A 25,415-nucleotide genomic window follows, 5' to 3' on the forward strand; every position below is an offset into this window, starting at 1 on the left:
TTAAAATTCCCACTACATATACCTTATAATGTGCAGAGTATTTTATAACTGTAGTCTGTATTATAAATAAAAATAAACATTGGAGTTCTGTGCTCAGCATTTTTTCTGAGAAGGGTAGAAGGTGAATATCCAGTACCTGTATCTCCATAACCCTGGGTACTCCACCTTAAAGACACAGGTGGACATTCTCTGGGATTCCACATATGTGTTAAAAGTTGACAATTGCTGTTTTGGTCACAGGAAACAGCACAAGAGTTATATACATACACTTTTTTGGACACGTTAAGTGTACCCGGGGGAGCTAAATTGTGAGAGACTGCGAACTCACAGCACTGAGTAAATGTCACAGTAAATGTCTCCCAAGGTGGCTGTGGGCTTGCAGGACAGGTCCAGTGCCCACGAGTCATCCCTTCTAGATCCTGGGCTCACAGAGAGCCCCTGCCCTGCTTCCCTTGTGCCTTGCTCCCCACCCCCACCTCAATTCTCATCTTCCTACATTATCTGCCTAGGTAGTTAGCAAATCTCCTATCACCAGCACAAGTGCAGTCAAGATCTAGGGCTCCCAGTGCAGTCTGTTAAGCGATCAACTCTTGGTCTCGGCTCAGGTCCTGATCATGGGATCGTGAGATTGAGCCCTGTGTAGGGCTCTGTGCTCAGTGCAGAGTCTGCTTGACATTCTCTCTCCCTCTGCCCCTCTGCCCCTCTGGCTCGTGCTGTAAAAAAATACATACGTACAACTAATTTTTTTTTTTTAAATACATACATCTTCTTAAAAAAAAAAAAATCTAGGGCTCCCTCCAGGAATCTGAGAGTTCAAGTAGCACCCACATATTCAGGACAGAGATGAGGCCAGTCTAGGGCTTCATAAAGGTTTAGCACCAAGCACGTGCAAAGGCGGTGAGCTGGCCCCACTGGAGAGAAGGGACTCTTAAGTCACACAGCCCACCTGGCCTCAGCTATCTCCTGTCATCCGTGGAATGGAGAAGAAAATAGAGATTCCCGACCTGTCTTGTGCTCTAAAAGGACGCTGCTCCTTACCAATGGTAGCCTTTGGGCACGTCCCCTCCCTCCTTGAGCCCCATGCCTCTCCACAGCTTTCTTGAGTTGCAAGAAAGAGGATGTAACTCAAAGAATAGCATGAAACCATCTACCAGGTGCTATGTGGGGGCATGTGGTTCTTCAACCCCTCTGATGGGATTGCATTTGTGTGCTTCCCAAAGTGGAACCCAGAATTTTGAAGTCGTGAAAGTTCTGAGTTCAGAGGGTGAAGGGAAAACAAAACAAAACAAGACAACAAAACAAAAATGATGACTGTGATAGGGCACTGCGTACATCTGCACCCAAGATCCCACGCCCAAAGCTGGAAAGTTGGGCACGGTTGCTCATTTCTCAGCCTCGATGAAAACACACAGCCGATTCCCTCGTCTCCTCTCATCCCTGTCACGGGACATGCTCTGGACCAGGAGGGAACACAGGACTCATGGCTCTGATTCCGTAAGTGCTGGTGGCCGTGGAGCTCTGTCAGGTACTGTGGACCAGGGGTGGGCTGGGCTTGCTAAAGCAGGGTGGTTTTCCGTTGTGTCCTCTTGACAGGAGGTGGCTAAAGGAAGGGAGGCTGATGGAAGGGTTAGGAAAGCTGCGAGGGAAAGGAGAAAATACTGCCCGCAGCCTTGGGGAAGAAATGGCTGCATATCTTCCAGTAACACTCGTGTCACTCTCTAGCCACTGGAAGGGAACTGGATTCAAAGCAAGGAACATGAAAAGAGAGCCATGACCACTAGGCAGCCCAGTTCTGAAGGGGTTCAGAGACTGGAAAACCTTTCTTTAAAATTTGGCTTTTTCAGATGTTAGAGAGGCAGCTACGGTATAGGGGCCACAGAACTGGAGAGTGGGGGTGGAGGCGGGCAGGGGGATTGGGGAGGAGGTATTGCTAAGCTAGGTCCTGACACAGATGAACTAAGGCCTGAGACTATGGTCAGTGCTACTTAGAGATGGGCAATATCTGTGACATCCACCTATTTTGACATAAGCTTCGAACTCAGAATGAACTCTCCCTGCTGGCTGGTCACCCTGGGCAAGGAACCCCCCCCCCCTCACTGAGATGCTGCCTGTTCTGTAGCATCAATGCAGGGCAAAGGGATCACCCAGTCTTCAGGGACGAGAATGTTCACACTGCAGACACACGGTACCTGTAGGAGAGTGAGGAGAGAGTGAGGAAAGATCAGGCATTGAGTGAGTGAAAAGGAGAGAAACAGATGAAGAGGAACCGAAGGACCCCTGGATGGGAAGAACCGAGAATGTCCCCATCGTCACTAATCAGGCCTCTCCCACTGTTGCTCTTCCGCCCCACAACCTGACTCGGGCGTCACCTGCCGGCGACTGACTGGAACACTGAGAGGTGACGTGGCCCTGGTGCCATTTTGGCAAGAGTGTGTGTGTGTGTGTGTGTATAGCAGGTTGGGGGAAAGGTGTCTTTTTCAAGATTTTATTTATTTATTTTTGCAAGAGCAAGGGAGCAAGAGACAGAGAGCAGGGAGCCTGATGATGCAGGATTGATCCCAGGATCCTGGGATCATGACCTGAGCTGAAGGCAGACACTCAACTGACTGAACCACCCTGGCGCCCCAACAGCCAATCTTTATGACATCGTGCAGGATCTCGTACTCTAAGCCAACGGTTGGCCTATCAGGCCTGAGGAGTCCTCTGTGATTGTCATATACTCGGTAGGGTCATGGGCTATTTTCTTCAGGACACACACAGTGCCTGCACTACAGGTAGGTGGTTGTGACCAGGGTGCAGTTTTCCTGGGCTCACCTGGGACAACTATTAGCCCACTGAAGCCAATGTGGCCAAACAGGCTGAAGGATTCTCCATAGTCCTCTACCTCCATGTGATCAGGATCAAAGCCACGAAAGCGCTGAGTGGAGTGACTGCTGAAAAGAAGAGTCACAGAACAGCGGAGTCACTAAAAAGGAGGAGTTCCCATGAAATAGAGAGAAGAGCCACTGCAGCCACCTGTTGTGCCATTTCCACCTGGAGGAGAGAAGAGGGTGGGGTCAATGTCGCTCATCCAGGCTTGCTTCCAGTCTCTTCACCCATCTTGGCTCCCATATCCACATGGAGAAGCAACCCTTATCTCCTACAGGCAGGTGTACCCTTACACAGCAATTCAAGTCTGGGAAGATGAATGTCTGCTTTTTGTTACATAATTAGTAATACTGGACTTAATTTAAAAAAAATTTGATTCTCTTTGGGTGCCAGGGTGGCTCATTCTGTTGAGCTTCTGACTCTTGATCTCGGCTCAGATCTTGATCTCAGGGTCATGAGTTCAAGCCCTGTGTTGGGCTCCAAGGTGTGGAGCCTACATAAAAAATGGATTCTCCTAAATTGAGTTTACTTTTTTAATATTTTGTTTATTTATTTGTCAGAGAGAGAGGGAGAGCAATGGGCAGAGGGAGAAGCAGGCTCCTTAGAATCCAACGCAGGACTCGACCCCAAGACCCTGTGATCGTGACCCCAGCTGAAGGCAGATGCTTAACCCGCTGAGCCACCCAGGTGTCCCCTAAGTTGAGTTTCAGACAGGATGAGTAACCACATAGGTAGAAAATTCAGGGTTAAAGAACTCAGAGGAGGTGACCCTCAGGACAGTGACTCTCTTGCTCCCAAGGGCAAACACGACTCATCTGAAGAGAGGTAGTGGCTTCACATTCTGAGGGACTGGTGGTAGATCCCACAACAAGTCACATCTGGCTTCCAGATCTGTACTTTTCTCCAGATACACACATGGGATAGGGTAATCAGACAAGATGTGTACTCACAAAGGGCTACTAATAGATTTTCCAAAATTTGGGGGTGGGGCCACACCACAGGAAGGATCCCTTACACTAGCTCTGCTTCTATCTGTTTCCCCTTCTCCTTCCCTAACTCTTGTCCACACTGACTATCTGACAATTTCTTGGTTCTTAAGTTTCTTAAGTTGAGACAATGTCAATGTTAGTGTCACACAAGTGTCTTACACCCAAGTGGAAGTCTCTCTAAGGAAGGTGCCATGAAGTAAAATGTATCAGTTACAATACATACACATTGCAAATAGGTGTTGCCAATTGTTCTCAAAAAATGGCCACATTAATCTGTATTCAAGAGTGTCTAAATCCTTAGGTTCCCATACACTGACAAACACAAGATCTTATCTTTTTTTTTTTCTTTTTCAGTTTTTGCCAATCTGATGGGTGACAAATAACATCTCCTAGTAACCATGAGTTGTCCTTTGTCCTTTTCCAAAGGTCCCGGTGGTAGCCGGGACCAGAGTGCAATCAGGAAAACAAAGCCCACTTCTAGCTTTCCAGTTCCTCTCCTGGAATTGAAGTGGAGTAATTTCAAAAGAAAAACAAATCTACTAGCAAAGCAGAAATACAGCAAAGGAGTGAGAGCCCCAGCATCAGAAAGCAGAGTTGAGATGAATATATTTGGAGCTAACTTTAACTTTAAGAGCAGTATGCTTCCATAGTCATTGGAAACTCATATTTCTTCTGGGTTTCCTACCCACAGACAATGCATTTGTTGCTTTTGCATTGTCTTTTTTCTGAATTATTTAAAGAAATTCATTATTCATTTTTCTTATACAAAGTTTTTAGACAACACACACTGTGGAGCAGACACACACGCGCGCGCGCACACACACACACACACACACACACACACACACACCTTTGGTTAGATCCCGGATGTGCTGCTCTGCCTTTCTGGCTGCCCATTCCGAGTTTCACTGGTGACATCTAAATTTGTGGTTTTCCTGTGTTCAGTGCCTAGAACTCTTTTGAGTTAAATTCATGAACTAGGTCCTGACCCCACCTAGTTTTCAGGGTTTGAAGCACAACCCGGTCGCTGAGGTATTCTGAAGTTCTGGAATCATGTACCCAACAGCCTACTTGGTAGTTGGTATCTAATAAGCATCTCAACTTTACGTTACTCAAAACGGAAATCTCCTTTAAAAACCTGGAAATAAAAGCAAACACAACTCACCCTCCTTTCTTACTGTCTACCATTCAGTTAATGACAACTCCATATTTTCAAGTGCTCAGGTTAAACACAAGAAACCATTCTCAACTCCTCTTCTTTGCCAATCATGTATTGAGTTTAATTGTCATCGAGGTTTTACACCACTGAGAGTTTTCATCCCTGAACTTGATAAAGCTCTGCCTTTTAAGCACAAGACTTCTAAAATCAACTGAATTATATTAATAGCTATGGTGCAAGCCTCCTTGAATTACTACATAAACTCTGCTTGATTATGATTTATGAATTATTAACATGGCTTCTGATTTTACTGATATTTTACTCATTATACATTGATAATTTTTTTTTTAAATCTGAGTTTCTTATTTAATCTCTTAAAAAATACTTGAGGAGCATCTGGGTGGCGCAATCTGTTAAGTGTCTGCCTTCAGCTCAGGTCAGGATCCCAGGGTCCTGGGATCGAGTCCCACATCCGGCTCCTTGCTCAGTGGGGAGTCTGCTTCTCCCTCTCCCTCTGCCTCTCCCCTCTGCCCATTCTCTCTCTTCCTCAAATAAATAAATAAAATCTTAAAGAAACACTGACCTCAAAGCTCCTACCAAAAGTTTATACATTTCATTTCATAGATTTCTACTTTCATTATTCTAATAATTTCCTATGGTCCTGCACATCTTTAGGTCAAGGTCTTGTCTTTTACTCTTATCTCCCCTTCCCCCACATGGGTCCTCATAATTGAGAGTTACTGAAATGTTTGTGATTAATTGATGCCCCAGAGCCGAAGCACTTCTACATCTCTTATTCCTACCCAGTGTTCTGCACAATGTTAGGGATATTGTAGGTTCTAAGGGTGTTTAATAGAAGTGGCAAATGTAATAAGTTCAAAATAGTTGTGCCAGGGAGGGGCTCAGTCAGTTACGTCACCAACTCTTGATTTCCTATCGTCTTCGGTCACAATCTCACAGTGATGAGAGCAAGCCCCAGGAGGTCTCCAGCTGATTGTAGAGCTTCTTTAAGATTCTCTCCCTCTCCCTCTTCCCCACATCCTGCTCCCCCATTCTCTCTCTCTCTCTCTCTTAAAAAACCAAAAGTTGTGCCAGTAAAAGTGTGAAAACTTCTGTCCTATTCCATCTTTTCTGGTGAGTTACTTTGGTCTTCTCAGGTGACCTATACATTGCTAATGAGGCATTTCTGAATCTTTCCCTCAATTTGCTGCATGATTGGGGCAATTGTTTTCATTGTCCTATAGCATAAGTTTCTCAGCTTCGAAATAAGAATAATGGGAATACAATATTCCACTCAATATACCATGCCATGTTCTAGTCCCTAAATAGTGAGAATAAAACAACTCATGAAGGGCACCTGGGTGGCTCAGGGGGTTAAAGCCTCTGCTTTCAGCTCAGGTCATGATCCCAGGATTCTGGGATCCAGCCCCACATCGGGCTCTCTGCTCAGCAGGGAGCCTGCTTTCTTTCCTCTCTCTCTGCCTGCCTCTCTGCCTACTCGTGATCTCTGTCAAATAAAAAAAAAATATATAAAAACAACTCATGAAGTTATCAAAATTGAGTAATTGCATAAAGCATCAGGGACATACTAAACACAACTATGATAGCTGTTACTGTGACAGGTTTATCCAAAGGTATAAAAGCCATTAGTTCCTGCCCTCACCCGCAAAGATGATTATGTCACAGTTGTGCCTTGCTTACCTCCTAATGCTATTATGCAAAAACTCTTCTTCACTTCTGAACAACGGCTTTGTGGCTAGAGTCTTCCTGGTTGGAAACTTTTTTGCTTTCAGCAATTTTCATATAATGTGCCACTGCCTTCTGGTCTGCAAAGTTTCTGATGAAAAATACATACATTAAAAAAAATTTTTTTTTGGCCACCTGAACATTGTAGTAGAAACTGACCTTTAAAATTGAAGGAAATCATTTGTATATAGACTCCACAATTTCCCTTTTCCTGAATTCACGTCTTTCTCCCCAGAAACAATAGTGGATCTGCAAACATAACCCACGCAGCACGCTCTCAGTTCAGGCCGTGCGTCCCGAGGAAACCATGACCCTGGTACGTCACTCCGGCTAAACTACTACGCAACAAAGGAGAAGATCCACCGAGGGGCCGACCCAGAACAGGACCAGCTCTGTCCAAGGCAACGCGCAGCATCCCTCGACGGTCACGTTCGACAAGCGAGAGTTTGCTCTCCTGCTGCCTGCCAAGCTGCGGTTCTCCCACCGACGCAGCTCTGGGAGGCCAAGAGGTTCCCGTTGGTGGCTGGGGCCCGCTGGGCCATTTTGGTGAGTTCGGGCGCCGCCTGCTGGCCATTCGGTGCAGCGACGGAGCCTTGCGTGCAGGGTTTCGCGGTGGTCCAGGGGAAGCCTCGATTTCTGACTCCCCAGTTCTGCTGATGGCGGTGGTGATGCGCTGCTCCATTTCGCACACTTTATACCTCTTAGTATATGTCATCTTGTACTTCTCCAATCATTTCTCATATTCACCTAAATTTTTAACATCAGTAATTTTTTTTTTTTAATCCATAAGAACCAGTAACTCAGTGTTCTCTACACTAGAGTCACTGAAATGTTTGTAATTCAGTCCCTCCCTGGTGCAGGGGCTGGAACTTCATGGGTCTTGTGTCCCAGATTCTCAAAAATTTATGGTTAGAATTAATGGAGCAATCTCAATGAGCCATCTGGGATATATTAAATACGGTTATTTTAAAATTATTAATAAAGTTATTACTTTTGCTGGTCACATTTTAGGCTCTCAGAAATAATTGTCAATTGATCATTTCATTTGGCTTATGCAAAATAATGAAATTACTTTGTCATTTGGTCTATGCATGAACACATTCAGAGGTTGAAGACGAATTAATGACGACACAGAGAATTTGTAATCAGTGAGGTAGGAGACAATAAAGGAACACCGATGTGTAAGAAGCCTAGGCTTTCGAGAAAATACATGCAATTCACTACATGCAGTTTGCACAGACATCTAATGCTGTGGGTGAGGAGATGGAGTTTGGAATCTGAGACAGCAGGTTTTTAAACCTGGATTTGGCATTGGCTTATTAGGTTGTTCTATTTTATCTAAACTCTTAGGAGGTGCTGTTTGGACACAATAGTATTCACAACTACATTGAAAGGATTGAATGGGTCCCTTACAAGGGCAAAGTATTTGTAGTTGCTATCATCAACAACATCAGTCTTGATAAAGTCTTTGATAAACTCTATGGAATTTGGTAGCTCCTTTAGGATCATCATCAAAGAGTAGCATGGTAACATATAATGAGTCAACAATTAGGATTAACATGCCATAAACAAATGAAGTAAGCCTCAAAAAATGCATTTTTCATCCCGAGTGAATGTGGAAACTAAAAAATGATTCTAATAAAACTTTGTCATACCCACGATATTTGGGGATCTTCTTATCAGGGTGTTCTGGATTGAATGTGTGTACCCAAAATTCATGTTGAAACCCTACTCCTCCGTGAAATGATACGAGGAGATGTAGTATTGGGGAGATAATTGGGATTAGGTGAGTGTATAGGGAGGAGGTCTCCTGAATGCAATCAATGCCTTTATGAGTCGCAAGATAGTTTGCTTCCTCTTTCTGCTCTCTACCAGGTGAGGCTACAAAGAGAAGTTAACCATCTGCAACCCAGAGCTGAACAAGCTGACACCCCGATCTTAGACTGCCAGCCTCCAGGATCCTGACAAATACATTTTTGTTGTTTATAAGACAGAGTCTTTGGTAGTTAAGCAGCCTGCACTAAGACTGGGGGCATCACTCACTTAGCACTGCCAACATACTAGTTGAGATTGAGCCTACATATTTCTAGTTCCAATCATACTGACAGAGATGAAGCACTCATGTATAACTATTTAACTTTCATTTAAAAAAGACCTGATATCTGTGCTCACAGGGGAAAAGGTAGATGCTGAATCCAAGAAAGAAGGGGAATGATGGCCCAGTCTAAAAGGCTTGAGTAATAATGAGAATGGGAATAATGAGAAAGGAAACAGCAAAAAGTAGGCTGCCAGGAAGTCTGCTCAGGAACCAGAAGTTAATGCTGGATGCTGGTGTTTGGCTCCCCACCCCGCCCTAAGCAGATTGTCTCAAATACAACTTTAAAATAATTTTTATTCTTCAGGTTTTGAAAAAATGTTGGAGGCCATACCAGTTGTTCACTAACCATGGCCTGCTCTAAATATTTGCACCAACCATTCCTTTATTCACTAACCAGTAAGAAGGAGAGCAGTGAAATTAGCCACTTGCTGGATATCATGTGCCAGGGACCATTAATGACTTTCAGTATCTCCAGGGTCAAAAACCTTTGCCCTAATTCCTGAATTTTCCTGTCAACTTGCTAATGAAGAAAAACTGACTTGATTCCAGGGCCATTTTATTTATTTTCCTGCTCTTCTTGAAAGGGCAGCAGGAGGATATGATTTCTTTTCAATGTTATCTGCCTGTGGGAAAATATTCTCAAAGCAGTAGGCTATTTTGCATTGTTTCTTTCTTTCTTTTTTTCCTTTAAAGATTTATTTATTTATTTATTTATTTATTTATTTGACAGAGATCACATGTAGGCAGAGAGGCAAGCAGAGAGAGGGGAGGAAGCAGGCTCCCCGCTGAGCAGAGAACCCAATGCAGTGCTCGATCCCAGGACCCTGGGATCATGACCTGAGCTGAAGGCAGAGGCTTTAACCCACTGAGCCACCCAGGCGCCCCTATTTTGCATGGTTTCTTAGTAAATCCACAGTGAATGTATCAGCTCAGAAAGAAAGGATTTACTGGTGAATCCAGACTCATTAAAAGTTTAAACGTTTTATGATTTTACACTTTATACTTTTTGATTTTTAGATGCTGATCTAAAGATCTATTTTTTAGCACAAGGTGTTTCTTTATGTTTACAATTATGATAAATGTTTATGCATATAAAGACTTACTTAACATGTCACTGTGATAGGTATCAAGGAAAAATATATCCTAATTTGCTGTCGGACTTTACTAATTCATGTGATAAATATGAACTCCTAGCCCCCAATTACACAAAAGTCCTCATTGACATGACTGGAAAAATTCTGTTTTCCCCATGCCAAACAGTTGTATTTTTAAAATATTCAGAAGATGATCCATTTCGGTACTTTTAAGAAGGGTTCAAAGTTTATTTAAACTGTGCATGCAGCCAATTTTTAACATCTTCAACACTGACGAAAGTGCTTCCATAAAGCTGATCTGCCTGAGAAACGGAAGTTCGGCCCGTGTGCATTCCTACTTCCTTACTCACATATACACCTTCCATCTCTTTGTGAAAGAGCATCCCTCTTCCTCATCCCAGACCTCTGGTGCACTGCCCCCTGGTGCAAAACCTCTGACACCAAAGAGAGGGACCATTCCAGAAGACTTAGCTTTGGGGAGAGATTCCCTTGATGCATAAGTATAGAAGATTCTAGCAAGATGCTTAGGACTAATCAGGGACTGTCTCTCTTCAGTCTCACATTTTCTTATTCCCTTCGAAAGAACTGAACATCAAATGTGCTAAATTCTCAATCTTCTTTATCCTCAGTCCTACAACCACCATAGGCTTTATCTTGCTTCTGTCATTCTGTTCATAACCAAACGTTTTGACGTTCTCTGTCATGTCTGTTCCTACTTAACATCAGGTCTTCCTGCATTCACCGGAATGTGGCTTCAGGCTCCCAGTTCTCCTGAAACTGCTCAGCCAAGGTTTCTAAGAAACTACACCTTAATGAGGTCAGAGATAGCTGTCAGTCCCCTTGGCTGATATTTCATAAACATCTGACCCTTCTGAGCACATTGTCCATGTCCAAGGCTGACCTCCAACTAGCTTCTGCTTTTCTGCTGCTCCTCCTCTCTTTCTTTTAGTGATACTCTTTCTCACATTGGGGGCATTTTGATGTTCCTCAAAATTCTTTACTAGGTGCCACACTCCTCTCTGCATATACAGATTCAACGTCCCAACTAGTTCAGAACTATTTAACCAGAAGTTAAATAAATATTGTTTAACATTGTCACGGAGACCCAAGCATTGTCAAAGATACAGATCATTCAACTGAAAAGAAGGAAAGAAGTAATCTTCAAGAGACCATCGAGTTCGTTTTCATCAATGGTAGAAAAGTCATATTCAATGATTGTTATTTTTTCACGATTTCTGTTGTTTGTGTGTGTGTGTGAGAGAGAGAGAGAGAGAGAGAGAGAGAGAGAAAGAGCACAAGCAGAGCACAAAGTGGCAGCGGGAGAGGGAGAAGCAGGCTCCCCACGGAGAAGGGAGCCCTATGTGGGGTTCCATCCCAGGACCTGAGCTGAAGGCAGACGCTCAACAGACAGTCACTGAGCTGTCCCTCAACTGTTGTTTCGATGTAAATAAAACAGACCTTCAATTCAGTTGAAGTAGTTGACTACACTACTATGAGCTTGAATATTTTCAATATGAGAAGTTTTGAGGTTTTATGTTTTACATTTTCACTTAATATCTGCTGTCTAATATGTCATGTGGACCACGTTGACTGGAACGCTGTTGGAGTCTTCAGGTTCCTCCTCTGCAGTCTGCAATCCTGTCCTGCTGGGTCCCCCACTGTCTCGCCAGCAAACTGGCCTCAGTGTGGGGTGGATACACAACTTCCTTTCAGCGACGACGCGCAGGAGGCTAGGCTGGCTGTGCGTGGCTCTGTCCACTGTGTCCTCCCTGCTGTCCAGGCGAGGCCTGTCATCCGGTCTCTCTTCGCCCTGTCACCACATCAACCCATTGGCCATCATCCCCTCAACTCCTCATTCTCCCATCGACCCTTATGCCTTGGCCCTGTCGCCCCATCCTCCTGGTATGGTGTTGCCTCATCACCCCATCGTCCCATCACCCCATTGTGTCATAGCCCCATTGTCCTGTCATTCTGTCAGCCAGTCCCCACAACGCCCCACTGTCTCAGATCCCCATCATCCTGCTGTCCCTTTCCCCGTGGACCCACCTTCCAGTTGCCTCATCATCAAGTCTCCTCATCACCCATGCCCTGGTGCCCCATCACTCCAATGTCCCATCATCCCATCATTCGTTGCTCCAGTGTCCCATTACCTGTCGCCCCATGCCCCCACCTCCCTGGGGTCCCATTTCCCACCCTGTATCTGATCCTCCCATTGTCCCTCCACATCCCCCAATCATGCCAGCTTCCCATCTTCCCACTGCCTATTGTCCTGTCCCTTCATTGCCCCGTTGGCCTGCCATTGGTTGTCTGTGGATGTTGCTTATGTGTCACCTGGGCTTTAGGAGTTAAATGCAAATGGTTTCCATTTTATTATTTTTGGAGATAAAGTGACTCAGCCCATTATAATTATGTTAACTGCTGAAATGGAAAAAAAATGTTGACACTAGCTAGGTGAATGTCTAGCAGTTAGTGAAGTTTAAAACTATTTTCTGAGATGAAGCAAAATGGAAAGTTAAGATCTAAGTAGACATGTTAAGGAAATTATTTAAATTTCCAATTATTTTTAGCATTGTGAAAGATGTATAAGGATGTTCTTCCTTTACTATAATTGGTGTGTATTTGTATGAATTTTTAATTTGAATATTTTGAATGTGAAAGACTGCTCAGTAACCAGAAGTTTAATATCAATTATATTTTAGATTGTCATAGAGTGGCAAGAAATTGTCCAACCTGTAGTCATGTCCACTGCAAACAAGTAAGGGAGAAATATGGAATGCATGATTGACTTAACTTTCATCAAATGTAGGAAAGCAAAGTTATTCTATTGTTGTTTTGGTGTAAATAAAATGTTTCGCTTCCATTTAAAAAAAGTGTCAAAAATATTCTGAGTTGGAATATTTTTAATATGAAAATATTTTAATATTTTGTCTAACATTTTAATGTAATACGTATTGTGAAATATTTCATGCTGATCAAGTGGACTGCAATGCTGTACTAGTGTTGATATTCTTCATTTGCAGGCTGCAGTCCTGTTCCCCTGGCTGCCCTACTGTCCCTCAGACAAGTCGGTCTACAAGTCAGGATAGCGCACTGTGGGCACATGACTTCCTTCCAGACGATGGTGGCAGGCGACTGGCTCTGTGGAATGTGTCCTCCCTGTGGTCCAGGTGCATCCTATCCTCCCACTGACCCAAGCTCCCATTGTCTCCATTGCCCTGTTGCCCTATTTCCCCATCGCCCAGAGGAGCCATCATTTCTTCTCCCCATCATCCCATCTTCCCACTGTCCCACCGTCCCATTGTCCCATCATCCTGTCACCCATTTGTGCCATATCCCATCACACATTGCCCCCTGTCCCTTTGCCCCATTGTTCCTTAGTCCCGTCACCCCAATCCAATCTTCCCAGAGCCCCATCATCCCATGGTCACATTGTCTCATCATCCCGTCGGCAGACTGCTCCATCCTCCCGTGGTGGCAATGCCCCATCCCCCCAGCGCTCATCATCCAGCCTTCTCCTCCACCATTCTCCCTCCACCATGACCATCGCCCATCATGCCATCGACCCGTCTCCCCTCTATCTTCTCATTTTCCTAGCTCCCATCCCATCATCCCCTCACCCCATCGTCCCATCCGGGCATCATCTCATTGCCCCATCATCCCACTGTCCTGTCTTCCCTTCCCCCAGTCGCCCCATTGTCCCATGTCCTGCCTCCCAACACTGCTTCCTTGCATGGGCCCAAAGTCCCAAAGCGTCCTGTGCTCTCGTCCCTTCGCCCCATCATCACATTGCCTAATGGCCCCATCATCTCATTATGCTGTCGTCTTGTTCCGCCATCACTCCCTCATCCCATCATATTGCCACCCAGCTACCTCAGGGCCCCATCACTCCAAAGCCCCATCAGCCATTCGCCCCCTTGCTGTCCTGTCATCTCAGCATCCAACTGACCCATCCACCTGTCGACGTCGCCCTGTCATCAAGTGTCCCTGTCACACTGTTGCCCCTTCACCCCATAGTCCGTCCCATCACCCCTTGTGCCCTCTTCCCATCATCCTAACGTCACATCGTCCTGTCATCCTACTTTTCAAAGCCCCATCAACCCATTACCTTATCACCCCATCTCCCCCTCCCCTCATCGCCCCATCGCCCCATCCTCCCATTGGCCCATCTGCTCCCTCACCCACATCCTATGGCCATCATCGCCTAACAGAATCATCGTCCGGTCACACTGTCCTCCCCACACCATCGTTCCATTGCCCCAACGTCCCATCGCCCCACCCTCCCATCGTCCTGCCCTGTGTCCTGCTTCCCGTCCTGCTAGGAGCAGGTCGCGGCCACAGCGTCCGGCACACACACACCCCGAAGCTGCAAATGCCACTGAACACGCCCCCGTTCCGAGTCTCAAATCCTTTAGGAAACAGGTTTTTGGTGATCATGATCTGGCTGCAGTTTCTGCGCAGAAGCAGAGCCCAGGTCTCAGGGCCGCGCCCATTAACTGCAAGGTGCAGGACGCCCTCCTGGCTGAAAATGCCCGAAGCGAAAGCGCTCCACAGCCGCTCAGCCAGAAGGGCGGCGGAAAGGCCGGGTTTATGCGGACTATGAAAGCGGCAGGGAGCTGGTGTCTGACGGCTAAGTCAGCCCTGGGCCACCAACAGGGGCGGGAACTGACCCCGCGCACCTCCTCGTGGCCTCCTGGACAATCACCGAACTCCTCCATGGCCCACCTGTCTCGGCTAGTGGCAAGAGCCCAGCTCTGCTGCACCCCTGTCTGCTCCCCGACTGCGCATCCATAGCCCATAGCCCAGAGTGCACGACATCCTCATACTATGAGACAGCTGAACAGTGTCCCCTCTCACACCTGCCTGAAGGACAGAACTTGCCTCAGAGTTCCTTGGGAAAGACGGACCATCACCCAAATCCAGAAGACACAAAGCACCTGTTTCCACCACCAGATGCTCCCACAGGTCTTCAACCTCTTCAGCGCAGACCACAGCCAGGCTGCCTGGAGCCACGCCGCCCTCCATGACCTCCTCTCCAGCCTTCATCGCTGCCTGGGACACCGGAAGCCCAGGGAAGAAGACAACCCTGTCTGTCTGTGTCTGGGGATTGTGGTCCGGAAGGATTTCCAAAGAATCCATCTCTATCTGAAGGAGAAGAAACACAGCTGCTGTGCTGGGAAGGTTGTCAGAGCGGAAATGGAGAGGCCTTTTTCCTCCTTTCACAATCCACAAGTACAGGAGAAAGTGATAAGAGAAAGTTTGCTGAGCCCTCTAAAACACTTTGTGAAATAGAGCAGAAAAAATTTTTATATTTCGTTTTTTAGTTTTTCATTACATTTTCTGTAGAACGAGTATTATATCTGTTTCTTAGTGAAAGAGGAATCAATTTTGATGATCATCTGATGAAAAATGAATGGTACAGCTCACTCATTATTACATTATTCACATTTTAAGTAAAAAAAAAAAAAGACTTTCTCCAAGCCACTGTACATATTGTGGTCAGAGCAGAGGGAGATATAACAAATCCAATCCTTTGCCTGTATTATTGAGTTCTGTAGAAAAACCAACTTCCAAGCAATAATCTCATTTAATTAACATCAGTTATTTTAAATGGGGTAAGGATAAAAGGGAGGAAATGGAATCTCTCAGCGGACTCTGGAAAAACAAAAGCAGTAGGTATCTCCCACAGTTGACTGGTAGACATCTGATGCCAATATTCTTTAGAAAATATACTTAGAAAAAATATTCTTTAGAACATATATATATATATATATATATATATATATATATTCCTTAGAATATATAAAATATATTGCTTGCCATTTGCAAGCAAGTCTATCAAATTAAAGCCCAGGATTGTAAGTGGTCACAAGGGAAGAGAGTATGGAATAGAAAAGAATTTAAAATTGATTCTCTTGGGGCACCTGCGTAGCTCAGTTGTTTTAGCATCTGCCTTTGGCTCAGCTCATGACCCCAGGGTTCTGGGATGGAGCCTGGGGTCTGACTCCTTCTCAGCATGGAGACTGTTTCTCCCTTTGCCACCCTCCCTTTTTGTGTCCTCTTTCTCTCTCCCTCTGTCCAGTAAGTAAACAAAATCTTAAAATAAATAGATTCTCTTGTGGTTTCTGTCTGATACTTTTACTCCCAAGTACAAAGCCACCAACTAAAACCAAGACTTGTGTGAAAGTTCTAGACTTTTTGAAAACTGTTCTAGAAGAGGCCTTGTTCTCTTCTTTTTCTTCTGGTGACTATTTCTGGATATGAGGGAATGTCCCTGATACAGTGATGTAACAGTGGCTATAGTTAAATCAAAATAGAAAACAGGAGTATTTTATTCTGTAGCCTGTCAAATTATTTGCAAAGGAAGAGTGTTACCTCCTACCCAAGATGGACTAAGACAGTGACCAAGTCTGGAGACCTGCTTGTGCTCTCTGCATATAACTATCCCTGGAAGGTCATTTTTCTCCAGAGGTGAAAAATAATCAAACAAAAATGCTCTAACAAGGAACTGACTCTGTTAGTGTAATAAGCCACTTCCACTAGCTTTTATATGTTTTTCAGAAAACATAATTTTTTTAAAAAAAAGATTTATTTTATTTTCTTAAACAAGTGGTTTTGTTTTTTAAAAGATTTTATTTATTTATTTATTTGAGAGGGAGAGAGTGCTAGAGACTGAGAGAGAGAGAGAGAGAGAGAGAGAGAACAAGAGCCTGGAGGACGGGTAGAGGGAGAGGGAGAAGCAGACTCCCCAGTGAGCAGGGAGCTGGATGTGGAACTCTATCCCAGGACCCTGGGATCATGACCCAAGCCGAAGGCAGACGTGTCATCAGCTGAGACACCCAGGTGCCCCAAATTGAGTTATTTTAGAGAGACAAAGAGAGCATGTGGTATAGAGGAGAGGGGCAGAGGAAAGGAATTTTCAAGCTGACTCCCTACTGAGTGTGGAACCCCACTTGGGACTCCAGGCAGGGCTGGATCCTTTGACACAGAAGATCCTGACCTGAACCTAAACCCGGAGATGTAAGCTTCATCGACTGACCACCCAGGCATCCCTACAAGAGGGATATTTTCTAAAGAGCAGTTAGTTTCACAGCAAAACTGAGTATAAGATATCCAAACTTTTCGCAGGTTCTCTGGTTCTGTATTTGCATAGTGTTCCTTGAAATCAACATTCCCCCACCAGACAGAACAGTTCTTCCAAGGGTGTAACAGATAGTTCTTAGGGCTGTGAACAAATCTTCAATATCACAGTGGTCTGTGGCTCTCAAAGCTCAAACTTGGAACAGTCTAACAAAACCTGCTTCCTTAGTATTTTTATCCTCTCATTGGGTTTTCTTGGGTATCACACAAGAAGCATGGACATGGAATTTGTGGAAGATACATGAAATGTCTGCAGAGAGTGCAACAGACCTGGGGCTAACATGTTGCTCTGACTGGAGGACTTTCTCTGGATCTCAAGGGCACCCCGGGACAGGTGGTCTTTGCTTACTCGTGAGCTGCCATTGGCTGTCTTGCGGATGTTTTTTTCTGTCTGAGCCTTGATGTGATGTGGTCTTTTGGAATTAAATACAAATAGATTACAATTTATTACTGAATTCTACAAAATGTATTCAGTACATCAGTAATTATAGATAGAGCTAAACAGAAAATATATTTTGAAAATACCTTGATAAGTAACTAGTAGCATGTGAAGTTATAATTTATTTTCTCAGCTGAGGGAACATTCAAATTCAGTACACTAAAAATGTGTAACTAAATAATTTAAGTTTCCAAATGTTGTTAGGAACTTGGAATGGTTTAAATATTTAAATATATGAATTAATTATTATGTCTTTGTAGAAATTGTTAACTTGCATGTGTGCTATGTAAATTACAAATTATATAAGTAAATATATTATAGGTCACTCATCAAATTTAATTATACTGTTAAACATCAATAGCCTTAAAATTTGACACTAAGCTTAAAATTATTAGTCATTCTTAACCCTGCATTGAATTAAGAATAAAAAGAGTAACTTGACACTTTCTTTTGTATGTACAAAGCTCAGATATAAGTACTGTACATAACTGTATAAATATGTATCCATTAATACTGTACCCATTAATTAATACTGTATTATTAATTTCTCTGGAAGGTTCAATTAAAAAACATCAGAGGAGACTCTGGAGGCAAGGGAAATCATGAAATATATGTACATAGAGTTAGGAAACAGTGCTCTAAGCCAGTAGAAGGTGAAGAAAGGATAGCCAAAAGAGAAGTAGAAAGTAAGGGAAATGTTCAGAAATTGAAAACTCCTGTGTCCCCCACTTAAGCCACCTGCACAAGAGAAGATGTTCAGAGAAGCTAGAACCACGGTTCCCAGACGTGCCCACCCCAGCTAGGCCAACAGCATCTGTAGGATCTCCCATGGCCCTGCCCTGCTCCTTCTTGGTGGCCCTGGTGGTGCTCAGCTGCCACTCCCTCGGCTCTCTGGGATGTGACCTGCCTCGGGACCACAGCCTGCTGCACTGGAGGGCCTTGATGCTCCTGCGACAAATGAAGAGAATCTCCCTTATCTTTTGTGACAAGTACATAAATGACTTTGCCTTTCCCAAGAAGGTATTTCACAGCAAGCAGCTGCAGAAGGCTCAAGCCCTCTCTGTCGTCCATGTGACGAAGCAGAATATCTTCCACCTCTTCTGCACAGAGGCCTCACCTGCTCCTTGGAACACGACCCTCCTGGAGGAATTGTGCTCAGGAATTTATCAGCAGGTGAATGACCTACAAGCCTGTCTCATGCAGGAGGCAGGGGTGGAAGAGATGGCCCTGGTGAATGGGGACTCCATCCTGAGGAACTACTTCCAGAGAATCTCCCTCTATCTGCAAGAGAAGCAATACAGCCCTTGTGCCTGGGAGATAGTCCGAGCAGAGATCATGAAACCCTTGTATGCATCAATGATCTTGCAAGAAAGATTAAAGAGCAAGCAAGGAGACCCAGTTCAACATGGAAATGATTCCCTCTAACTAATAATATCAGACTTTCCACAGTTCTGCTGTCTGGAGTGTCAAAGTCACTCATTTCTGCTGTTGTCATGGCATGAGTGGAATCCATCTGTCACATGTTCTCAGCAGTACTAAGCAACATCACGTGAACGGTACAAGCTCCTGTGACTTTCAGATGATCATGCTGACCTGCCTATTTAACTATTTCACTATAAGATTCAAATTATTTTTCTCTGTATAATACAGGCACATTTTCACTTTGTGGCAATACAAATATACATGATACATCTATTAAATTTTTGTTCCTTAAATGTTTCTGTAGAAAATTTCTTTTATTTGTACTTGTTTCTTATTGAAAGAGAAGGGGAACCTGGGTGGTTCAATTGGTTAAGTGGCTGCCTTCTGCTCAGGTGACGATCTCACCAGCCTCAGATTAGATCTGCTCAGCCTCCTGGCTCAGTTCAGAGTCTGCTTCTCCCTCCCCCTTCTCTTGTGCTCTCACTTGGGTGCACTCTCTCCCCCTCTCATATAAATAAAGAAAATCATAAAAAAAGAAAGAGGAAACAAGTGTGATTACAATGTGAAGAAAGAACAGATGGTACAACTCAGTATTTCGTGATTCACATTAGAAAAAATACCACACACTTCCTGGAAGTCAGTTTGTATGTTGTCCTCAGGATAAAGACAGATGTAACAAATCCAATCCCCGTCTGTGTCGTTTAGTTTTGTAGAAAAAACAACCTCCAAGCAGTAATCATAGTGAATTAATACCAGTTATACTAAAGGGTAGAAGGAGAAGAAAAGAATATGGGAATTCTGAAAGTAGAAAAGGAAGCAGACAGGTCAGGAAATAGAATCAAAAGCACTAGCCACCTTCCACATCACGCTGGTAGCCATCCAAGTGCCAATATCCTTTACAAAATGAACCTTTGAATCTGCCATTTACAAACAATTCCATTCACTTAAAGCCCAGCAAGGGAAATGGTCGCCTGGGAAAAGAGTGTAAAATGAGAGAAGGATTTAAAAGTGATGCCTCAAACCACCACTGGTCAGGGTAGCAAAGAGCCACACTGCAAACAAAGGTGGAATGATCCTAAGGCAGTAGGATAAGAGCGAATATTGGTTAAGAGTCTCTTTCAAAGCCAAGAAAGGCTTCAAGGAATTGCATCATTGCAAAGGGTGCATGGAGAGGGTCCATAAAGCCAGGAAGTAGACGGTTTGTGTCCCTGGGTATGAGCTGTTTTGACTGAATTACTCACCAGAAACCATACTGGAGGAGGAGGAAGGGTGAAGAACAGAAAAGAAGTTAGTGATTATAGAAACAAAATACTTTTGAGAGATTTACCTTCTTTGGACAAATTTAAACTTGATAAAAAAATGAAAAAAATAATTGAAATGGGTGATGTCTTCTAAGCCATGTAAAGCATATAAAGAAAAGCAAACAAAAAAGAAAGGGGATGAAAAGTGTACAGGAACATTCTGTAAATCAAACTACCCTGTTCTATTGAAGACTCATGAATAGAAAGAACTGAAGATGAATTGGGGGCCAGGGCTCACCCCACTGTTTCTCCAGGGCACCAGAATCCCTCAGGTGCAGCGCCCAGCCCCTCTGTGGGGATCCTGCTGGTTCCCCTTGGCAGCATCTCAGCTCTGGGCTATGAGCTGCCTCCTGGCCCCGGGCAGCTTCACAGGAAGACCTGCTGCTGCTGACACAAGAAGGAGCAGCTGTTCTTTCCCTGACCCAGGGACAACTCCTCTGGGACATGGTGCATGGCCACCAGTTCCAGGAAACAGGGGCCACCTAAGTCCCCCATGAGATGCTCCAGCTGGCCTTCACCCTCTTCCTCACCAGGCGCCGTATTTGAAGCCTGAGCCCATCCCTGCTGGGGAAACTCCACGCAGGGCCTCAGAGGCAGCCAGAATCCAGACACCTGTGTGGTACCCGTGACAGGAGTGGGGGAGTCTCCCCTGGGTTTGAGGGGCCTGGCCTGGCATAGAAGATGTGCTTTCAGCAAGTCCACTTATATCTGAGAGAGAAGAAACAGAGTGACTGCCTGGGAAGGAGTCGGAGTCAAAATCAGGCGACCCATCTCTTCCTATTTAAATGAAGACATAAGGAAAGGGAAATGATAAAAAGGAAGAAAGCAGGAAAGGGACCTTGAAATGATATTCTTGACCTACAACACTAAGTCATATGCGCATGAGTTCCATCCTTCTGAGGACTCCTCTTTCTATTTTAGTCATACAATGTGTTGAGTTAAATTACTCAGCATTGTGGTTGGATTATCTCTAAGGGCCTCCATCCGCAGGACAGAGCTAGCCTGAAGTAGTTCATGTGTTCACGTATTGTAGGCTCCTCTGGATTCTGGATCAACACTGAACCAGCTGGAACAGTTTTCCTGACCTCACAGCTACAGCAACAAGAACAAAACCAACAACCCCCAAATGCAAGAAGACAGAAAACAACTCTTCTTAGATCCACTCACAGCTGAGGTCTGAGGGCCAGTCTCAGCGCTGCTACCAGGAAAAAAAGGAGCGCTCAGACAATCACACTGGCCAGGAGCCGGTATTGGTAGGAACTTGAACTATTACGGAAGCCTGGCTCGAGGCTCTGTGTGCTTCCACTGGGCAGTTACAATGTCTAGGCCTCCCTAGTCAGTGGAGCCCACAGGTTTGTGTGTTGTACTTTTGGAATCTCTGCTAGGCTGCCCCTGTGAAGAGCAGAGGGAAATCTGCTGGCTTTGCCAGCAGAGGGAGGGGGAAAGCAATCACTCTAGAATAGTCTGAGGCTACCTCTTCACAGTGCTAGAGGCCAAGAGGATCTGTGACCAGGAGCCTGAAGGAGGGAAGTCAGGAAGAGGGGACAGCAGACTTCCCACTGGAGAAGCTGGGGTGAGTCTGGACTCTCCAACAATGCACGTCCTGGAGACATTAAATCGCAATGTGTCTTGCGTATTTTGAAATCGAGGCATGGTGCTGAACTTCCTTCCATCCCACGTGAGTGTGGAATGAGATGCCCTACAGCTTTAGAGAACCTTTAACTTTTATGGCCTAGAAGCAGAAGGGGAGCCTGTCAAGGGCACAGCGATGGGGCAGCCAGAGCAGGTGGGACGCCACCAGGGAAGAATGATCTCCAGGAAGTGTGGCAGAAGGGAAGATTCAGAATTTTCCAAGAGGAACCTCAGGCAGGAATTTATCCCATGGGCTACAGGACTGTGCCCTGCATCTGGAATTCTGCTTCCATCTCCTTGTTTGATCATGAGAACCTCACTGGAGCTCTCTGCAGCTCAGTTTCCCCAGATGTAAAGTGAGGTGGAAATATTCCTAGAGTGTTTTGATTATGAAGTGGCACATTTCATCTAGTATAGATGCTAGTATTTCATACTAGCATCTAGTATCTTCCACTGAGTGAGAGTTTAACAGATGGGGATTATATTCTTATGTTTTCCCCAAAAAAGTGATCTTCTCTTAGCCTTTTACATATGACTGACTGCAAAGGGCTGATCCTCCAAAATATCGTTGTGAAAAAAAAAATACCCATTCCAAACAGGTGTCCTATCCACTGAATGAAATTAGTTACACAGTAATGTTATATGTATATATATATACACTGTGCCTATGTCCGCATACTCGATGTGTTCTGGTACAGCACATGTCCCCTTCCTCCACGCCCTCCGAGATCCCATCCTTTCACTCTCCAATCACAGAGTTTCCCTCTCCCCCAGTGGAGAAACCTCCTGTGAGCTCCCCTCCCCCCTCCCTCCTCAGGAGCCTCTCCTGCCCATTCACACAGCTGCTTCCTTTTCCTTTGTGGTTTCTGTCTGGCCCTTTTACTTCCAATTACAAAGCCACAAAGAAGAACACAAGTTGTGTGAAACTTCCAGGTTTGTTCGAAACTCTCCTAGCAGAAGCCTTATTGTTTTTTTTCTCCTGGTGACTATTGCTGACCTGAGGGAATGTCCCCACTGCAGTGATGTCAGAGGGGCAGGAGCAGAGAGGAGATAGGAGCAGGAGGCTGCTGTTCTGTGGCCCGTCACAGTCTTTACAGGGGAGGCTGCCAGCGAGGGGGCAGGGTGGGCTAGACAGTGACCAGGTGTGCACACGGGCTCTTGTTGTATGTAGAAGTCTGTCCCCTGGTGGGGGATTTTTCTACAGAGCAAGCAAAGAAACACCAAACAAACACAAACAAAAACTTTCCTGGAATGAACAGACTCTGCTAGCGTTATAAGCCATGAACTTCAACAAAAATACCCTTAAAAAAAATAGAGCAGATACATTCCCAGTAAAAGTGAGCAGAAAGTCCTGAGTTGTTTCAGGTTCGCCATGGTCGTGAGTTATTTCCTGTCCACCCTGCTCTGGAGCTGCCTGGTCTCTCCCACATAACGGCATCCCCCCACCAGAGGGAACACTGTCCAGTTGCTTCCCACAATGTAACAAGTAGTTCTAGGGTTGGGAACAAGGCTTCAACATGCCATGGGTTGTCTTGTGGACATTGCTGGTGTTTGAGCCTTGTTTTGATGTGGACTTTGGAAATGAAATACGAATAGATTCTACATAATCAATTAATTCTTCAAAACTATTCATTGTATCAGGAATATTATCTGGTACTAAATAGAAAAATATTTTGAGAATAACTTGATGAGTATCTAGCAGCAAGTGAAGTTAAAAATCATTTTCTCATTGGGGCCATACTAAAATACAGTACACAAAAAACAAACATCCAATAAATAATTGAATAATTCATTGGCTGTTAGAAATTTGGAATGATTCTCAGTATCTAGGGACACCGATATTATTATGTCTTTCTACAAATTCTTAATTAGCATTGTACTTATATACTTCCATTTAAGTAAGAAAAAACTGAGAAGTCATTCATCGTAATTAGATATCCAGTAAAGAATAAGTAGCTTAAACTATAGTTCTCAGTTGAAATTTTTGTCCATCTTAACACTGAATTAAATAAACAGTAAAATGAACACTTTCTTTTCTAATCTATTAAGCAGAGCTATACATACATAACTATATAGACTGTAGATCCATGTTACCAAGATTTGTTGGAAGGTTCAAATACATAAATATTCAGAAGACTGTAACAGGAGGCGGCAATAGGAAAAAGAAACGGTTGAGAAACCCACGCTCTACAACCCAGGAGAAAGTGTAGAAAGGAAAGGAAAAAGAGAAGTAGAAAGTAAGGGAAACGTTCAGAAATCGAAAACTCCTGTGTCCCCTACTTAAGTCACACGCACAGGAGAAGATGTTCAGAGGAGCTAGAGCCACGGTTCCCAGATGTGCCCACCCCAGCCAGGCCAACAGCATCTGCAGGATCCCCGATGGCCCTGTCCTGCTCCTTGTTGGTGGCCCTGTTGGTGCTCAGCTGCCACTCTCTTGGCTCTCTGGGATGTGACCTGCCTCAGGACCACGGCCTGCTGCACTGGAGGGCCTTGATGCTCCTGCAACAAATGAGGAGACTGTCTGCTAGCTCCTGTGACAAATACACAAATGACTTTGGCTTCCCCCAGGAGGTGTTTGATGGCAAGCAGCTGCAGAAGGCTCAAGCCCTCTCTGTCATCCATGTGACGAACCAGAAGACCTTCCACCTTTTCTGCACAGAGGCCTCACCTGCTCCCTGGAACACGACCCTCCTGGAGCAATTATGCTCGGGACTTTCTGAGCAGCTGGGCCACCTGGCAGCCTGTCCCCTGCAGGAGGCAGGGGTGGGAGAGCTGCCCCTGGTGAATGGGGACTCCATCCTGAGGAACTACTTCCAGAGAATCTCCCTCTATTTGCAAGAGAAGCAATACAGCCCTTGTGCCTGGGAGATGGTCCGAGCAGAGATCATGAAACCCTTGTATGCATCGACAGTCTTGCATAAGAGATTGTGGAGCAGGAAGTGACACCCCTTTCAAGATGGAAATGGTTCTCTCTGAAGAATACTATCACACTCCCATGTGTCCTGTAGTGTCAAAGACTCTCATTTCTGCTGTCATCATGACATGAACTGAATCAATTTGTCACATGTATTCAGGAGTATTAAACAACTTGAAGTCAACGTTACAAACACCTGTTGCCTTCAGATGACCATGCTGATCTGCCTATTTAGCTATTTATTTATTTCACTATTTATAAGATTTGTTATTTTTTATTGTATTATATTAGTTGCACCTACTCTTTGTGATTAAGAGAATTGTATATGTTTTACATATATTAAATTCTTTATTTTCTGTTCATTAAATGTTTCTATAGAAAAATTCTTGCGTTTGTTTCTTTTTGAAGCAGGAAACAAGTCTGATTACACCCTGATGAAAGAACGGATTGTCCCACTCTCTCACTCGTGATTTCATTTTCACATTAGACGTAATCGCATCGACTTCCTGGAAGTGCATGCTGTCGTCATGGGAAAGGCAGACTTCATGAGTCCAATGCTGTGTTGGTATCTTGGATTTTGTAGAAAAACTAACTTTAGAATAATAATTTTAGTGAA

At 44.5% G+C, this 25,415-nt stretch overlaps 3 protein-coding genes and 1 long non-coding RNA gene across 5 annotated transcripts; 3 read left to right on the forward strand and 1 right to left on the reverse strand.

Annotated features, from left to right (window-relative positions):
- Positions 1–794: 794 nt before the first annotated feature.
- On the reverse strand, positions 795–7,112 carry LOC106006727. The gene is made up of 3 exons (XR_001181001.2): positions 6,922–7,112; positions 2,815–3,033; positions 795–2,189 (listed from the first exon to the last, which is right to left on the reverse strand). It is a non-coding gene; the product is annotated as an uncharacterized LOC106006727 (long non-coding RNA).
- On the forward strand, positions 6,987–19,230 carry LOC101677422 (interferon alpha-1/2-like). Of its 2 annotated transcripts, XM_004761815.2 has the most exons (3): positions 6,987–7,308; positions 12,975–13,121; positions 18,265–19,230. In XM_004761815.2, the coding sequence occupies exon 3, from the start codon at positions 18,359–18,361 to the stop codon at positions 18,953–18,955; it is 597 nt and encodes a 198-aa protein (XP_004761872.1). In that variant the 5' UTR covers positions 6,987–7,308; positions 12,975–13,121; positions 18,265–18,358; the 3' UTR covers positions 18,956–19,230. The 2 variants fall into 2 exon arrangements, with proteins under 2 accessions (XP_004761872.1, XP_004761871.1); XM_004761814.2 differs by lacking the exon at positions 12,975–13,121 and having other exon boundaries at positions 18,087–19,230.
- LOC101677133 (interferon tau-2-like) lies at positions 14,779–15,243 on the forward strand. Its single transcript, XM_004761813.2, has one exon. It carries the CDS (start codon positions 14,779–14,781, stop codon positions 15,241–15,243), a length of 465 nt encoding a protein of 154 aa, XP_004761870.1.
- Positions 19,231–24,264: 5,034 nt separating the features above from the next.
- On the forward strand, positions 24,265–24,828 carry LOC101693741 (interferon gamma). Its single transcript, NM_001310172.2, is given in 1 exon segment — positions 24,265–24,828. A coding segment is annotated over 1 exon segment (564 nt).
- The last annotated feature ends 587 nt before the right edge of the window (positions 24,829–25,415 follow it).

Source organism: Mustela putorius, unplaced genomic scaffold (genome assembly GCF_011764305.1).
Source record: "Mustela putorius furo isolate JIRA1106 unplaced genomic scaffold, ASM1176430v1.1 tig00000421_pilon_pilon_pilon, whole genome shotgun sequence".
NCBI lineage: Eukaryota > Metazoa > Chordata > Mammalia > Carnivora > Mustelidae > Mustela > Mustela putorius.

Excerpts from the sequence above, each read along its gene's own strand:
- LOC101677133 (XM_004761813.2), top strand. The coding sequence starts at position 14,779 with ATGAGACAGCTGAACAGTGTCCCCTCTCACACCTGCCTGAAGGACAGA.
- LOC101677422 (XM_004761815.2), top strand. The coding sequence starts at position 18,359 with ATGGCCCTGCCCTGCTCCTTCTTGGTGGCCCTGGTGGTGCTCAGCTGC.